At 41.2% G+C, this 18,899-nt stretch overlaps 1 protein-coding gene across 6 annotated transcripts in view; it reads right to left on the minus strand.

The window, feature by feature from the left end:
• The window catches only part of lpp (LIM domain containing preferred translocation partner in lipoma), a 142,864-nt gene that overhangs the window by 13,790 nt on the left and 110,175 nt on the right, over positions 1-18,899 (minus strand). For all 6 annotated transcript variants that reach the window (XM_019275358.2, XM_019275360.2, XM_019275354.2 and 3 more), the window contains one exon: positions 12,029-12,198. In XM_019275358.2, the coding sequence (XP_019130903.1) occupies positions 12,029-12,198 (170 nt within the window). The remainder of the gene's footprint in view (positions 1-12,028; positions 12,199-18,899) is intronic.

Raw genomic sequence — 18,899 nt, forward strand, 5'->3', positions numbered from 1 at the left:
TGCAGATTTCAAGGACTTTTTTTTTTACAGTAATTGGGAAGTTTTGGGAGCTACCTTGAGTGAGTTTAAAAACCATCTGACACAGCAAAAGACAGGATTATTGTGGTCGGGGGTTAAAGAAGGAAAATGAACTTGTTTTCCACATTCTTAAGCCAAATCATGGAAGTCTTAGCCTGCCAGAAATCTGCTTTGGTCGAGGGAGGTTGGGAGCTCATTTAAATCTCCACACATTTGCGAAGGGATTGTGGGAGCACCACCCTTCCCTGATCTGTGGTCTGCTCAAGCCACAGAGGTGGAGAGGTCTGTGCGTAACGAAGTGTGTGTGTGTGTGTGTCTGTGTGTGTGTGTTTCCTTTCAGCTTGTTGAGTTCAGTGATCACGATCATCTCTCCCACCTCCTCCTGCGAAGGTTAACAAGCGAACAGCCCCCTGCCATTTCCACTCCCTGAGGTCCAACACACCCAAGACCCCCCGACACGATCTCATCCCCAGCCCTTGATATCCAACATAAATTTGATTTTACATATCAGTGATTGCTTTCCAGTGACCGTCGCTCTCTTGCCATCCTGACTCTGCCCATCTGCCTGTGCAGTTTCAAAGCACATGAAGATATTTTAACATGATTTGGCTCCGTTTGTGTCTTCACTGCTGCCCGGATGCAAATGACGGAGGTGTGTGTGTGTGGTTTTTGTTTACATGTAAGTGTGAGTGAGCATGTCACGCAGTAGAAAGTGATTCTTTTAACGGTTTTGGTAACTCTGAGGATCACTGACCTTGACACTATCAGCTGTATAATTCACAGCGTTTGTGACACTCATCAGTGTGCACGCCAGACACTCACAACGAGTGAGCGCTAAGGTGTCTCTGACCTGGAACGGCCTTGCTTCCTCTGAGCGTAGGTCTGCCCCGCTCAGCTCGCCTCAGTCTGTCTGTGTAATAAATTCACACTGGGTTATGGATGACCAGTACGTGCAGGAATTGGGTGGCACTCAGCCAGCCGGAGCCTCCTCTCCTGTTGTTTTTTACATTTAGTTTCTATCTCTGCCCGGACGTTTTATGAGCAGCCATGAGATCCTTTTCAGCGGCAGCTGCTCAGCACAGTGCAGGTTTCGCTTCTTTCATTCCTCAACATGCGGTTTGTCAAAAGTTACACAAAAAACTCCCAGCGTCAAAAGAGATTTCAATATTCATATATTCTATTACACTTCAGCTGAGCGGCTTTATCGGTCCGCACACGTTTCTTATTTTGGCCAAGTGGTAATATGGGGCTGCAGCCAACATGAAGGGACAGGGCTGACACACAGATCATGCCTCGCTCAGGCCTTTCTTTACAGAATAAAAGGTGGCAGCGCGGGCCCCGATCTCTCTCTCCGGCTCAGCCAAAGTGGTTAGCCTGCCTGTCTGCCTCTCTGCCTTAAATTCAGCTCCGCAGCAGAATGTGACCCCTCTGGACTTTGGGCAATGTCTCCTGCTCTGGTTACAGAGAGAAACTGACAAAGACCCCGGCAGTAGTTCTCTCATGCCATGAGTTAGAGTGACATTGTGGTGGGTCAGCAGTGGGTCACAGATATTTTTCTCCTGCTCGCTCCTGGGGTGGCAGGCAGGAGGGGGGTCTGTGCTTAGACAAAAAACATGTTTTAGAGAGCCCGGTGTTCGGAATCACTCTCTGTTTTCCAATAACAATGCTGCTTTTCATTTACTTGCTTGTAATGGATAGGACAGCTGCATTTCCTGTAGTGCGGATCAGTAATAAGAAATAATGACCTGCTTGAGTTTAGCAAGCTCACACCCAGCGTACAGTGCAATTATACACACACATAATTGTCTTGGCAAGTCTGGAGACGTACTAAGATGTGAAATCCTATTCATGCAAGTGCTATCTAATTGGCTCACTCCTTTGAGGAATTAGACCGAGTTAATCACGTCTGAATATACAGAACTCAATTAGAACTCTGCGAGCTAATGCAGACAGCCATGAATATTTGATGACGAAGTCAGCAGAAAGCCGTGCCGCTCTGTGTTCGCGAGCCCGCCTCAGACGACATGTAAAAACCGAGGGTGGGTGTATACCTGCCGCCGCCGCTCGCAGTGTGCGTGCCAGCTCTCCCGGTGTGAGCAGCAGCTGTGCAGCCGATCGCAGACTTGCGAACCCCGCCGGCGGTGAGCTGCAGCGCCGCAATGATGAGCAGGGGAGGGGGCCCCTGAACTCACCACGCTGGCTGCAAGTCTCCAGATCTGACTACCTGGATATCCATCACAGAGAAGTGACAGGTGTGTGGGTGGTGTGCAGTCATTTCTAATCAGAGACATATTACTGTCAGAGAAGCTACATTACAAAACTTTCTTCTGACTGGATGTGAGAGGAGCGATCAGGCTGTGATTGGTTGTATCCTATCGTATTACCCCCTCTCCCTCTCTCTCAATGACAGCGGGGGCTTTAGGAAAGTTCTTGGGGATATCCCATTGTTAGGTGGGTACGATGTGCTGTGGAGGACATCCATCACCAGAAGCCCAAATACAGCTGGCACCATGCCTGTCGCCTCTGGGTGCTGCGCCACCCTCAGAAACTTCCCTTTGCTATCTAGATTGTGCGAATATGATGCTTTTGAAGTCACTTGTAAAACTGAGTAAACAAGGGCAGCTTTTTTGTCTGATGTACCCCCACATCACTATCGGGATTAACCCCTTCATCAACACCACCCGTCATGTTCCAGATGTCTGCATTTCCACCAGTGTTAAAGGTCCAGTGTGTAGGATTTAGGGTGCACATAACAATGTTTTCATTAGTGTATAAGCATCTGAAAATATGCATATTTTTGTATTTATTACGTTACAATGAGACATCACAGGTCCTCTCCAACAGAGTCTTCCACGTTAAACCACTATGTTTCTACAGTAGCCCAGAATGGACAAACTAAAAAGTAGCTCCAGACAGGCCACCCATGCCATGGTCACCATAGTTTCCCCTACAACACTTGATGTCACTGAATCCTACACAGTGTTCCTTTTGGTAACACCACAAAAAGTGTATATTGTTACAATATTTTTTTATTTTATTTCGATGTTTAGGTCAGTTTTGTTGAGTTTGCATTCTTACTGACACTGGGCGTGGCAGAATCTGGATCTTTCAACCATTCATCCATGGCTTTTAGCTGTAAACTTATATCCATTGTTCATCCATAAGTTACAGCTAATTACCCGAAGAGATAAAGATCTAAACCATGTATGCATTACTTTAACGTTGGCTCACTTGTTAACTAGTTTTCATGCACTCTGTGCAAAGATTAGTTACAACTCACAGGTTCAGAGGTTCAGTAGTCTATGATTGTGACAATAACATTAGGATTGGTTGAGAATTACTGAACTGAAAGTGAAATTAAAGTCAAGTGCATTACTTTTGAATAACAGCCTATGAATTACTTTGAACAGTATTAACGTGTACAAAATGTGTGAATTTTGGTTATTGCAGACTTCCATATTCTCTTGGGAACCACACTGCACACTTCTTGTTCACAGGCTTCCCCTTTTCTTTTAAGAAGAACCATTAAAAAGAAACAAATGACAAATTTAAAAACGAGATGTTTGTGGTCAGGAGAAGAAAGCAACTTAACAACAGTCTGAATATGAGGGATATAAAAGTGACTAATTTGCATGTCTCAAAAATATGGAAACGTGCAATGCTGATATATAAAAAAAGAAAATTCATATTAAGAGTTTGTGCTCAAAAAGTTGGTCTGCATGACAAAATTAATTACACAAAGAAGGCCTCTCTGATAGTTAAGCCATGAATGGGTAGCCAGGATGACATCACCATTTTCCAAGATAGACAAACAGACATAGAGGGTGAAAGCTCATCAGTCAATCATGAACGTTTCCTGGTGACTGGCAGGTCAGGGCTGCTGTGTGCAGTTATTCCTTTACAATAGCAGAATGGAAAATCTTTTGGAGAGTGTAGCCAATGAGACCAAAGCCCATTTATTTTAAATAACACAGACGTAGTACAACACCTGATAATGAACGTAATTACATTCAAGCAACTTGGTGTCCGTGACCTTGGTGGTCTCTGAAATTCTGTCAAAAGAGGCAGAAACAGATTAAGGTTTTTGTGTGGGCAAATCCCTATCTCTTTATTACTGCTCTTTCAATATTAAGCTCTGCTCCTGGTGTGACCTTGTGTTACTTACATCAGTCTCATTACAGTACACTTAAACTGGCTGCACTTTGGATGATCTATATTCATGGGAAGTGGTAGTATAAACAGGAAAAGTGGGGACGTGATTCTACCTCGTAGAGGGAACTGAACATTGTCTGTAACCTTTTTACCGTTCGCTGGTGTCAGTTAAGCAGACTAAATAGATCTGTCATTTACATCTGAGAAACTGAAACAAAGGGCAGGTAAGGAGTCGTTAAATTACCTGGGCGAAAACCTGGCTGTGGGAATGCTGAAGAAATTTGTAAGGACTAGTAACAAGGACATAAAACCGACTTAGGGCTAAAAAAGACTCTACCCAGTGTAAGCAATTAACCTCACTGACACTGAATCCCACTGCTGAACTTCTTCAAAGACCAGCCAAGCTATCGGATAGAGGACGAGTCCTTGTTGCTCTCAGCACTGTTAACTAATACGCTCTCGTGGTTAGAAGCGCGATTTCTAAAGTGAAAGGAGACATAAAATTACTATTCACTTATAAGAGTATCATTTCAAATAGATGTGGTGACCTTAATAATTCCTCTGACTGAGAACATTTAGGCTTGAACTCTCGAGAAGGTAGAATGACTGCTCGAATATAATTATTTCATTTGCTACAATGTGCAAAAATCTCAAATTCATATTTAGAAATCAGAGACCATCAGCCGGCATGTCAAGGTCTTTCAGATTCCAGCCCTGGTCGATGAGGTTCAACAGTGTACTCTAACAGCACTTGTACTTTATATCGACTTTCTATTGACGCTTAATAGAAAAGAAAACTCTCCTTGAGCAGCTACTTTGTCAGAAATACAACCGAAGTGCAACCTGTGTTTCAGTCAGGTCAGTAATAATTTGAATAACCACAAGTAGTTTTCCGCCCAACAGTAAGTTGCTGTAAAGTTGGGTTATTCTGTTAAGAAGTTGGAGGTGAGAAGCTTGTTGCCTGCAGCTCTTTATCCAACCGCCATTACTCCCTAGCAAAAATAAGAAATGATCCACTAATGTAAAGATGACAGTTGTTTTGTCTTGTGTACAAGATTGTGTTCGGCGCTGACACTGTGTTTCTCGCGGCTGTTTCACCAATATAAAGCTCTTATTTGAATTAGTAGCAGTAGGAAATGTTTAGTTTGCTTCATCAGTAACGTGATAGAGCTCTGCTACGATGGTAGATAGATACTTTATAAAATAATGAATAGACCATACAGCAGAAGGGGCTGTAATTACTGTATGTCTCATTGATGTCAGCCTCAACTCACAAATTCAGTGTGGGAATGGAGGACGCCACTAACAATGATAACCACTATATAGAAAGGTACTTATAAAGGCTATATTGAACTAGGCACATATGCAACTTGTTTCCTGTACGCTGCTGCCATCCCAGCTAATCGCAGCTATTCCAGTCAATGTTTAAAACCCAGCCATTTGTGCCGTGGTCTGTGTCAGGAGTGCTGCAGAAGCTGGTCTCCGATGAGAATATGCAGCTCACGTTGGCTGGAAGCCAAACACAGAAACAGCATAGAGAAGCCGGATGATTTTCAAAATAAAACACCCTGTACAAACTCCCGATCCTAAAAACAGCCAAAGGGAAACAATTTAACTACGTAGCATATTTTCATAAAGAACATAAACCATGAAAAATGACCAAATCTGAACAAAATCTGGCAGATAAAGCGCTTCTGAGACTCCTGGTAGGGTTTGAGGTCACATGGACTGGAATGTCTACAGCTTCAAAAACATGACGTGATTTCATGAAAATCTAGAATAGATTATAACTATTTCTGTCATTACGACGACAGACATGAATACCCCACAGAAACTGGCACAAGCGAGTGCAAACAACAGCAGAATACACTCAGCACATATCTGGATGTAATCTGTCTGTAGCTGACACACTGAGAGTACTCTTGCCCTTTCAAATTACAGCATTTTCCTCTAAAGTGGAGCACTCTTCTTAAATGTATTACATCTCATATTCCTGCTCTCAGCAGGCTTTGTCTGAGGTCACGTCCTTCAAGAATGTAAAAAAGCCCCCCCCCCCAAAAAAACATCAACTTTCTGCACCTTCAAGTGCAATTTACTGCAAGACGATGACTTGTGGCTAACTATAAAGGTTTAGTTTGATCCTTAGGTTTTGGGTGAACACATGAAACACATGCAATAAATGTCATTATGCTGTAAATCTGTTTACATAATTGGATCTCCAATTATGCGAGACCCAGTTAGGCCTGCCTGGCTGTTATGGAAAATACTGTTGTAATATCGTCCGGCCCCACTGGGTTTCTTTCCTATTTGTGAATTTCCAGATGCCCTGTGATTAATTTGTTCTAGTTCGCAGAAAACATAAAGTCAGCAATACTTTATATCTGCTGGAAAACGTCTCACATGAGAGCTTTCTTGGAAAACACTTAGTGGCACTAAAACTCAAAACTGCTGTCTCTCAGTAACAATGATGGACGGCTCGCCGGGTGGTGTTTGCACAGGCACTCTTACTGCCGTACTTTGAAGTCTTATCGTGTGTGCAAAACGTGTACTGAGGGGAAGCTGTGGGACACCTCGGGCTGAGGCACGTGTGCAAAGCACTCCATGCAAAACGAGACATTAATTGAACGTCTGTATAGTTTTATCAACATTTGTGTGTATTCAAATACGCAGCAATTACACCTCTGTGGAGGTAAGACAGGGAAGTGCCGAAGACAAAGGCCGACTGCTAGGCTGCAATTTGTGTCGCCAGTGGTGTGACTGAGGTTGGTTAGACAAGAGAGATAGCGGGTCGTAAAATCAGGAAGTACACAGGTGACGATAACAGATGTGGGTGAGTTCCTGCACATTACTAAAAGGAATTAATGATATCTAGACAAACAATTTGAATGAGGCAAATCACCCAGCGGAAGAGATGGATCTCGCTAATACAAATGCCGGCATTGTTCCACAGAATATGTAAAGTCTGAGCCCAGATAAGGAGGCTGCTGATCGCCTACTTTGATACATGGCAGAAAACTTTATTGGATGGCAATCAGCGTGCTGTGCAAAATGTATTCCTGCAATTCCTGGCAAAGGGATTAATAGATTTTTTTCTTGCATGCTATTATACTGATTGTACACACAGTAAGCTTCCTCAGGCACCTGTTATACCTGTAAGGTATTCTACAACAAATGTAATACACTGCCAGAGGGTGTTTTAATCTATTTCACACAGTACAACACACACGGGATAGCAAAAATACACAAAATACTTAAAGTAATGATAATATTTTCACTAAAAATACAGTTACAGTATTCACCGATTGTGAAATTAAATCTATGTTTACTTATTTTGTATCAGCCCACCTGTGAGTACAATATTAGACTGAATTAGTCAAAAAGTATCAATCAAAAATGCACATTTTAAGCCCCTATTTTAATTTAATACATACAAATCTAAATTTAAAGGGCCACTCCATCAATTTTACAAAGCAAGTTCAGTTTGCTCGTCACATAGAGAACTATTCACCTGATGAAAAACAGGTTCCCAAAGGCTAAAAATGATAATGTCATCACTGCTTGTGGACTATTGATGTTTAGTAAAAAGCCACCTATCATGTCTGCTACAACTGCTGTGAACCAGGATAACAAAGGAATTTCTGGACTGAAATGGGTCAACTTTGGGACAAAAAAAACAAAACAAAAAACACATAAAATGAAAAATACTTGGTACATTGGTTACCATTGGTTAAATGTGTCTATGCAGGGTTGCCTTGCTGGTAAAACTAAACTGAACCATTGTATCTGAGGAGTTGTTTGTTGTTATAAGACACTATAACCCCAATACTGAAGGACTGGTTTATCTTCAGAAGACTGTTTTCTCAGTGTAGGTTTGAACAGCGTGAGACCTCAGCTTAAAGACAATTCTGTGGAGTAATGTTCCTCCAGTGGCAACATTTAGTTCTGTTTTTTTTGTTGTTATCTTTTTAAGTTTATCAAGCCTGCTTCGCTGCGAACATCTGTGAAAAATTACCCTGATAATGTCATCACAGCTTGTGGGTGAAAAATGTTTAATAAGACGCCAAGTGGGAGATTCTAGTTTAAAACGTTCCAAGCAAAGGACGGTCTAACTAAACACACTGGATTATGGGAAACGTAAGATCCAGTGTCCCACCTTTACTTCAAAATAAAAGTCAGCATATCTAGCAGGCTCTGCTGCTGTGTGATTTTACTTTTTTTTCCCTTTAGTTTATTTACACTTTGGACAGAGGCAGGATAACTGCTTTCCCTTCTCTCCAGTCTTTATGTTAAGCTAAGTTAAGCACCTGTAGGCTTTGGCTTAGTATCAGTATAAATGACTGATGTGCCCCTTCAAGATGGAAAACAAGGGGTTAATATGAATTTAATATGCTGTTACTATAACGTGGCAGGTTGAGGTGGAAAACTTTTGTCAAAAAACAAATTCACCGTTTCATTTATGTTCGTTTGTTCTTAGAGATTCCTAGACTGACTGACTTGAAGGCTAATTTGAAGTTTTCCTCTTTCTCTCTGGGATATGACATTTCTCTTCAGAGACTCAACTCTCACGTTCATTCTCTAATCGTACAGAGGCGTATGACCCTGAGGATGGGAATAAAAGAAGAAGAAATTACTTTCATTAAGAAATTCAGATTTCCCCCCATCCTTTTGATCTTGTGCCAGAAGAACATTTATGCTGATGAAATGCATAAATAAAGTTCTTAAATTATCCCGTTCCTCTTTAGCGCATGTATCAGAGTTGGAGAACTTCCAGACAAGACAACTACAATCACAGTGAGTGCCTCTGAAAAGGGATGATTTAAGAGATGGCCTGCCACTGGTATAAACGTCATGTAGCTCAACTTCGAGACTTTACTGGTAAAGTGCACATCAAGCCATTTCCTGCAAGTGATGTGAAAGAAAATTGAGAGTATGAGTTAATATGTGCTGTGTAAGAAGAATCAACAATATCAGTGTGTGTTCCAATTTATTTCTTTAGGACGATTTTTCATCATTATTCCAAGATGTTTTCTAAAAAGCATCTACTGTATCAGTTTTTTAAAGAAGATGCCCTGGTCATCAAGATGCTTCATCCCTTTTCCAAGAAAAGTCAGAACCTCCTCGTCAGTTAGCAAGCTGCAGGCTGCATTGATACCACTGACAGCATAAATAATGGACAAACTAAACATGAACTCTAGATCGAGCATTTGGCGTGCATTTGACAGCCACTGTAATTTCGAGTGTGACTTACTTTCAGGTTGCAAAGCACAGATACACTGCTAGATGTTACTAAATCCTTTTTGGCTTTTTCAAGCTTTATTTTTGATAGAGACAGCCGAAGAGTGATAGGAATGTGAGGAGATAGAGACGGGGAATGATACGCGGGAAAGAGCCACAGGTGGGATTCGAACCCTGGGCCGCCGCAGCAAGGACCGAGCCCCTGCACACGGGGCGGACGCTCCACCAACTGAGCCAAACAACACCCCCAATCTTTAAGACCTGTGAACAGTCTTTCAAGCTTCACGTTTTCAAAGCCCCCCCCAAAAAATGAAATCCCTGCACATTTTGAAAAAAAACATGAAGGTAATCTATTGCCCAACATTTCCTGCACTCATTGTCCTGCACAGCCGTTGTCCGTCTCAGCTTCCAAAAAAGACCCACAAACATGATATTGCTGACAATAAGAAACTTTCACCCTGTCATATCCAGCAACTGGACTGATGACAAAACCTGGCCATATTCTAATGAACTGAATAAGGGAAACACTTCTGCAAAACCATTTCCTTGTGGCCTTGCAAGATGACGTGTCTTTCCTGACAATATTGTGCAAGGAAATACTTTTATGTCTGTTGCACAACACACTGGCAGGGAAACCGGTCACAGATTTGTAAGAAGGAATGAAATTTAAAATAACTTGGGCCCCTTCTGGGATATCTTCTTGTCAGTCATCTCTTTAGTTTGGTCAACTTTTGATCAGAGGAGTGATTCAGTTCAGTAAAAATAAAGAAATAGATGAGACAAAATCTTCTAATCCACAAAGAGAATTAACGGCATGTTAGATTCTAACATGATTTTGACTTTTAATAACTCAAGTGAATTTAAACCATATCAGACTGCTTATCGGCTGCAGATAGTTATGCATCAGCTCACTAAATGATGTGCAAGTGAAAACAATGTAATTATCATCTAATTCGCCAAAGAAGAGATATCTGAAAATATAAAAACACAATGAATGCATCTCTGATTCATTATTCAAGGAGAACAAATTAATAAATCCATCAGGTTGTTCTGGGTTACAAAAAGTTTTGTGCTAGCCTCACTGCTAATGACTATCACTAAGGTTAAATCTGAGACTAATTCGTTTCACAGCTTCTATTAACATTAGGATTTGATATCACTGTCACCAACAGGCAACAATAAAAATGGAAATTTCTTGGTCTTAAAGCTGCACCAGCACACATGACATATTATCATATGTTGTGGAAATTTCTCTGCTGCTGGTGAAGAATGAAATAGAGACTTCTGCCGGCCGACAAGGTTTTATTTTCTTTGCAAAGAAAAGGTCAATCAACACGCGAGCGGTCAAGATGAAGAAAGACCCCAAGCATGGGGACACCTAGATATTTATACCTGAGGGACACTCCTTTCACACCTCTTTGTCTGCTGCAGGAGTCGGACCCTTCAGGAATTGTTTCCACACCTGTTTGTCTGTTGCAGGTATCAGCGTTGATTGAATTTACTATTACATTACAAAGACAAAAGGACCTGGTGTCTTATGTGGGGAGGTTGTGCGTCTCTAGTGGTTGATTGAGTTTACTATTACACATATGTATGTCATATGTATGAGCTGTGTCATTAATTTAGAGTCGTATATTGACTCCTCTATGTTTCAGAGCGGTTTTGCTGGAAAGAGCTGTGAAAACTTTCCCCGATTATGTCATCACAGCTTGTGGATAACATGGAAATGAATCAAGCAATGGAAGGTCTAACTAAACACATTGGATTATGGGAAACGTATGATTCACTGTTTGTTTTTTTAACCTTTCCCTTTTCTTCGGAATACAAGTCATGATGTTTGACTGGCATGCTCTGCTGCTTTAATTTATTTTATTGCGATTCCTCTTTTTAAATTTTAGACAGAGGCATGAAGCTAAAGCTAACCAGCTGTAGGCTCTAGCTTGATACTTAGTGCACGGACATGAGAGTGGTGTCAATCTTCTCAAACTGACGAAAGCGAATAAGTGTATTTCCCCAAATTCCTGTAAGGTCACGAGAAGTTAACGTTAGGCAGCTAGCATGCAGTGGGCTTTTTGGGGCTTTTTTTTTTTTTCAGAGAAACAAGTTGATAAAGTTTGTAGAGCTGAGCGAAACTGCAGAGTCTGGTGGTGAATTCTGGTAGTTTTAGAGTGACACTGATTCATTGTTAATACACAAGTACTGATTAGTACAGCCTTAACATGAGCTGCTGCTAATGGTGTTAGGAGTAAGCCGTTAGCCAGCTGGATAGCGCTTACCATTACTGAGCTCAACTCAGCGTCTATAAGTTCAGTACTTCATTCAAAGCTGTGTATTTTCAGGAAATAATGAAAGACAAGTTTCACCGAATGACCAAAAACAAAACAAAGCGAATAAAAAAAGAGGAATTGAAGATGTGTGTGGAGAGAAGTGGCAGCTTGTCTGGCTTTGATGAAATGAAATGTGATCGCCTGAAGCGAAAATATACGAACATTCCCTGGCACAGGGCTGCCAAAAAAGCCCACCTCTGATATCATAATGTGCATCTTTGAAACATGGACACATAAATAACCAGAGTGAGCCAAAACCAGGCGGTGTGGCAGGGGGGAAAAAATTAGTTACTTACAATATAGCAAGGCTCACAGTACGCCTTCTTCTCCACGGCGAAGAAAGGCTTGCCACGCAGCTTGGTGCTGCAGGTCATGCAGACGAAGCAGTCGACATGGAAGACCTGATCCATGGCAGTGCAGCCGGTGCCTTCACCCACTACGTTCTCTCCACAGCTGGCACAGCGCCCTGGGGAGAAGAAGAGGAGGGGAGGCTGAGGACAGATTCATCAGAAATCCACAGATATACAAAGTCAGATGAGATTCATCAGGAAACCAACAGTCATATTCCACTCACTGAAAAAACTGCAACGATCCTATCACGTACGCTGTTAGGCAGGAGAGCTGTGAAATATGAGTGTTTCCGAGCACTGGCAGATGCTCTGATGATAATACACAGCTTGACCTGATAGGAAATATCCTACAGTGTGCGGTGATTTCTCACAGTTTTAGGACAATGATACAACATCTAAGGTCAAGAGAAATGAGCAAAGAGATCTAAGAAGAGAATCAAGTATGGCTGAAATTAATGATTAATTTGATTATGGAGTTAAAGGACATATTTTATGTGCCCCTGCGCACATAAAAACTTTAGGAGAGAAGTTATTGACTCTCAAGGTGCTGTAACATCTGACTGAAGTTAAGTAAATCAAATTAGAGGTTCATTTGTGTTTCATTTGGCAACAGTGCTGCTGTGCTTTGTTCACTTTGTTCTGATTCACGTCTCTGACTGGCCTCTTAAACTCATGAGTAGGGCAGTAAGTAGAACAATCTGCCATGGCAGAGTGATGCCATTTCCAAGAAACAGAAGTGAATTTATAAAAACTGTAGCGATCACATAAACATGCAAGCTTGTTTACAAGTCTTAGTTCACTCAAATTATTACTTTGACTTTAGAGGGCAGCTGTGGCTCAGGAAGTCGAGCCACTAATCAGAAGATCGGTGGTCGGATCTCCTTCAGTCTACGTGTCAAAGTGTCCTTTGGGCAAGTTACTGAACCCAGTATTGTTTCAGATGGCTGCACCTTGAGCGGTCAGAACGACCTGTTGACCTTTTAATCTAGAACTTGTAGTAAATGCTCATCACAAGTTACCCGAGTTGACATTGGGTATTGAATTAACAGTTAAACAGTTAAGAGGCAGCAAATTCTTACATTTAGTTTTTCTGCTTCATAGATGAGTTAAAGCCTAATTGATTGATCAACATTGTTGCCTTTCTAATTAATCAATTGTTTTAGTCTTAGAAACAGGCATCAGAAATCACACACTAAAGAGCTTATGTTCTACTGTGAAAGACGAAATTTATTTATAATTTTATTGCTGCTCATTTCTATCCGACAGGCTGCCGGCTGGCTATAGATTTGTTTTAACCACAGGATACATGAGCTGTTTGTTGGCTGTGCATCAACATCAAACTACCTTTTTTTTTTTTTTTCTAAAAAAATGTTAAGCGATCCCTTCAAATGCCTAATCTTCATTTCTATTTCAAACACCGGATAAGGAAGGATTAAATACTATAATTATGCGACATTAAAGAAACCATACGCATCACCAAAGTGTGACACGGACAACATCTATTCCAAAAAAAAAAAAAAAAGAAAGAAGAAAAATCAGGCTTTAAATGATAAAAAGAAAACTTTAGAAGTACAACTAAGTCTTTGTAAAAGGGGGCACAAGTGAACTGATACTATTGCGCCAGAAAGAGCCTGATTGCATATTGCGGGACATGGCATTTGGATATCTTTAATTGAGTTGGAGATATCTTTAATTGAGTTTAAGATGTCCTCGACTCAATGCAAGTTATCTTCAACCCAATTAATAACACTGTCAATTTAATTACTGGTATCTTACAATAATAGGGTTTAAAAAGATATCTCAGAATGTTTTATTTTTTACACATCTGAGGACAGATGCAATCTCTCAGAGGAAGTATGATACAGTATATTTAATTAATTCAAGTTCAGTTGTATAGATCATTTTTTTGGTTCCCTTTTTCATTTTTTGCTTCATCTAAAGGCTGATTTGGGAGATGATTGACACTCTGTATGTTCTGAACAGAGCGGTTCAAGCGTGTTACAGACAGAGGCGAGACACTAACCGGGGGGAGATAGAGTATCTGATGCTTGCATTTTCACAGTTCCACTCGCTGTTTTCAAATCAAAAATTCAAACGGAGTGTAAAGCTGAATCTGTCTCAGGTATCAGCACAACTTTTTGTAAGTCATATTGTTGTTGAGATCAAATATCTGCTTGACTGCGAGGCCCCGCTAATGGTATTCTAATCTCAGATAACTCATTATCTTATTGTCAGCCTCAGTGGAAACTAAGAAAAGTTGCTTAACGAACGACTGGATCCGCAACTTCTCTAGTAACATTGTAACACAGATATTCGGGATTGTGTTTATTGCAGGATTTGTTGTTCACTGTCTCGGGACACATTCATAAACAAAGCAGCTGACAGATTGCTGTTATTAGATGTTAACATTTTGAATTCTTATCACAGCAGGTTAATTTAGCGGCTGCCGTCATCCGTGGCGACTTACAGCGCAGACAAGTTTTCATAGAACCTGCTATCGGTTTCATCTGTTCCCACAGCTCTATCCACACCTCAATTATGGCTGCGTTACCTACTGTACAGGGAGGCAGATTAAACAAACTAGTGAAGGCACGTCTCGGGGGGACATGTGGGTGTCAGTGGAATCACAAGCAGGGTAATCACTTCAGAGAGCCAGAGGGAAAGAGAAAGGGAGAGAGAGTGAGTGAGAGACAGAGATGGAGCATGTTGAGCCTGTTAGTGGCTTCAGATCAGAGGCCATCTTTAGTGAGTGGATGAGAATGCCAAACATGTCCCACAGGGCTCCCACTTTAAACAGCGAGAAGGAAACCTCTCAGAAATCCTTTTCCTTTTGGCAGTCTGTGATCGCGAGGGCCCTCAGGAGCTATTTGTGCGCGACTGTGTGTACAGTCACACACACACACACACATACACACACACACACACATACACATATATAAAAATAAATAAATAAAAAATCTCGCTTGCACCAGACATGCCACACATGTAGACGAGCATATATACAAACACAGACACATGTATCATATACTGTATGCATAACCGCAGACATGTCGTGACGTGCTGTGCTCGCACATCAGCAGCCCACACATGGATTCACATGATCACGTAACAAAGAGCAGCACATCTGAAGCTCTGTACATCTGGCACTGAAACTGCTTTTTTATTATTAATATTTATTATTAATATCACCCAAAATGTGAAGCACTGAATAATAATAAGAATCTAAAAGCACAGGAGCTACATAATAAATCATTATATGTGACGTCACATCGGACAGTGCTGCAACTAACGATTCATTTCATTGTGGGTTAATCTGATTGATTATTATTTTATTTTTTTTATCAATTAATTATTTAAACTATAAAATGTCAGAAAATGTCAAAATCTCCTGAAACCCAGGTTGAAATATTCAGACAGATTTTCCTCTTATAGAAGACAAAGAAAAGAAAAGCAAAAATTCACAATGAAGAGATGGAACCAGAACATGTTTGTCCCTTTTGTTTGATTAAAAATGACTAATTGATAAATTTTTCATCAATCAACTAATCAACTGATCGTTTCAGCTCTAATCTCTAGGAAATAAATAACTTTGTTTCGACAAGAGACTGGGTCGGAGGTCGTACAGAGGATGTAGTAAAGTAAAGTACAGACATTGTTACTGTAATGTTCAACACCGTGTGGACTGTTTTAAAGTTTATGATTAAAAATGGTAATGCAAACTGGAGCTGCAACTAATTCTTATTTTGATTAATGTGATCATTATTTTCTTGATTAATAATAATAATTTCCCAGAGTCTGAGGTGAAGTCTTCTTATTTCTTGAGACACTCGGTTGACTTTCAAAGGACACAAAGAAAAGCAGCAAATTTAAGAATCTAAAAGAACTTTGAGTGTTTTTGCTTAATAAATTATCAAAATAAATAGACAGAGTATTTTATTGATCCCTGAAAGGAAATTCTTGTGGTTTGGGTTATAACTAATTCATTGACAAATTGTTTCAGTTTTATTTTCATTATTAATTAGGCTGTCCATTTTCTCAATATTATTCAGTCTATAAAATTCAAGTTCCAAGTCCCAAGTTCAAAACACACTGAATTTACACTGACAATCAAACTGATACTTTTGGAAGAATTACAGCTGCCCTTCAAGTCCTCGAGTTTTATTAAACATACCACAGCACATTTAGCCCTAACTTGTACTTCCACAAGTATGTCGTTCATTGTGTGGTGTGAAAATTATTTAAAAAATGTGAAGCCTTAGAGTGACTCTAACTTTTCTTCTCCAACAGTCTTACTGTATGATAATAGAGAGAAGTGTTTTACAATGCTTCACATCAATAAATTACACACGTCTGTGTCGGAAGTAAGCATTTTCAATTTTCAGACTCTACTTCAACTGATGTCTTGAATAATACAGGACAGCAATTGAAGCAACATTCGTATTTACCCCCGTGGAGATGATCGCAAACACTTTCGAACTATTTCAGCTGGGCATAAAGGAATCATGAAAGGCCTCGCCGCTCCCCAGCGTCCCTTTGCACGGGGAATGGAACCAGAGCCTTAATATCAAAACTTCAAATAGTTCCTGTAGAACCAATGCAATGGTGACGGGGCGGGAGGGGGAGTTCATTTACACTTTACTCACTTTCTTTCCTTTCATTCTTCAACCCTCAGAAGTGTCTCTTCTCTGTTACATCGAAAGTCAAAAGAAGGACTGAAGAGAAAACCTTTTCTTCTTCTTTTTTTTAAAGAAGCACATTCCCTGTGAGCTATACAGGCTTAGAATGGTTAGACAATTTAATTGGATAAAAGGAAAAGATTAAAGAGGCCCCGACTCTGTTCCATAAATAATTGATTTCTAATGTATTTGTAGTGGCAGTGAGACGCTGTTGTTTGGGAATGGGGGATGTTGAGTGGCAGAACGCTTCAGATTTCCCTCAGTCTTTGCCTTCTTTGTTTTTTCACGCCGTGATATTGAAGCAGCATGAAAGGCAGAGAGGGAGCACACTTGCAGCTCAATTTGATCTTACATCGTCAGAAATCAAAGATCGTGCATGTAAAGAAGGAATCGCAAGGAACTTTTTTTTTTTTTTTCGTGGGAGACCAAAACTTTTCACACTATGTTACTAAAGAATACAATTCTGCTGGTGCAACCCTTGCAAACCCCAAAGGCAAAGCCAGCGACTCTAGCTCGTATCCAAAACTAATAAAAGAAACCACAAAATCCATTTTGGGACTTCAACTAAAGTTTTGCGCTTGGATTAAAATATCTGATAGATATTGTGGTAAAAACACAAAAGCACTTTTCAACTACAGCAACACAACAAAGAACGATAAAAGCAGCAAATTAAAACACGACTAATACAAATGTGAGTCCAAATAATTATCTTGCTCTACCTCACATTTTTACTGCGCTTCACCTTCTAATACAGCATTAATTTATTGAAGAGTGCAGCCAAATAAAAGGTACACAGTTGTGATAACTTCTTCACAGTTAATTAAAGTCATAAACAATAGGTCAGCGAGTGCTTAACAGCAGAAAATAATAGTCTGTCGAACACATTAGGAGTGTAACTGCCAGAGGCCACGATTTGTGCACTGTTTCATGTCTTTCCCCTCTAGGTTAATCTACTTTGTTGCTTCATATTGCCCTGCGTGCAGCCTGACAATGGCGTGGCCTTCGTTCGCCTTAGAAGGACGAGAGAAATAGCTGTCATCGCTGTATTTCAATCTCTGAATGCCTCTTTCCTAACCCCCGCCTGTAATCTCATTCCCAATGTCAGCAAATAGCAATCTGCAGAACTGCTGCGGCGATGGCAGAGGATGGAGGTTAGGCGAGCCTGTGCCACTAAGCATTACTGCTCGGCCCGTCAGGGCCCGTGGTGGCAGAACGAGGGGGGGAACTGAGTGTAGGTTACATGTTTTAGAAGCAGGTTGGCAGAAGCGACACGGAGGGGTGCCAGGGAGCGAGCAGGGCTGATGAATGGGGGGTGAAAGTAGAAGGAGGGAAAGGGCGGGGAACAGGTGAGTGTGTGTGCAGCAGACAACATGGACAAGCTGTGTGTGTTCAGAGAGATCTGTGTGTTTATATGCTGTTCATCCGGGCGCACCCGTGTGTGCTTGTAACTATGCATGCGTTTGCGTGCATGAGCATGCGGATGTCTACTCATTCCTGAGGTCAAACGCTCACTCACAAATGAAATCTAGCAACGTGAGTGCCCGGAAGCCTCAGCTGGGCTTGCACGGCAGCTGATCTTGCAAGCCTCAGTGGAGCTGTCTCAATGAGGCAGGATAGCAAGCGCCCAAGCCTGGCGGGGAGAGGAAGGGGAGGGGAGAGAGGGGCGGTCACCTCACGTGAACCGCTGCCAAAAAAGCGGGCTTCTGTCGCCCGGGAAGAGAAGCCCCGTGTTGGCACGCTGCATCAGTTGAGAAACTAGAAAGCAGCATTGCGAGGTCAGCGGCAGTGCTGGAACAAGATAATGAGATGGTGGGGGGGGGACAAAGTGGCAAAGAGGTCCCATACACTACACTGAAAACACGACACAGTGTTGAAAACGCCACGTGAGCAATTACAAGCGAGGTGATGACGTGGCAGTAAAAACGGCTCCGATCTCATTCATGAAGGATCAGAACTATAGACAGTTTCAACTGAAAACTGGAGGCTGAATTTCTTTTCAATCTGCCAGATTTGTTGATTCAAAGCAGTTATCATTATTTACATAAGAAAAAAGGGTCTCGGAAGTCAAATCCGCAGCCTCACACTGACATACATACTGCATTTTTCTTATAAAAAGGCAGCTATGATGGATCATCCGTGCC

The sequence above is a fragment of the Larimichthys crocea genome, chromosome XVII, assembly GCF_000972845.2.
Source record: "Larimichthys crocea isolate SSNF chromosome XVII, L_crocea_2.0, whole genome shotgun sequence".
In the NCBI taxonomy this organism is placed as follows: domain Eukaryota; kingdom Metazoa; phylum Chordata; class Actinopteri; family Sciaenidae; genus Larimichthys; species Larimichthys crocea.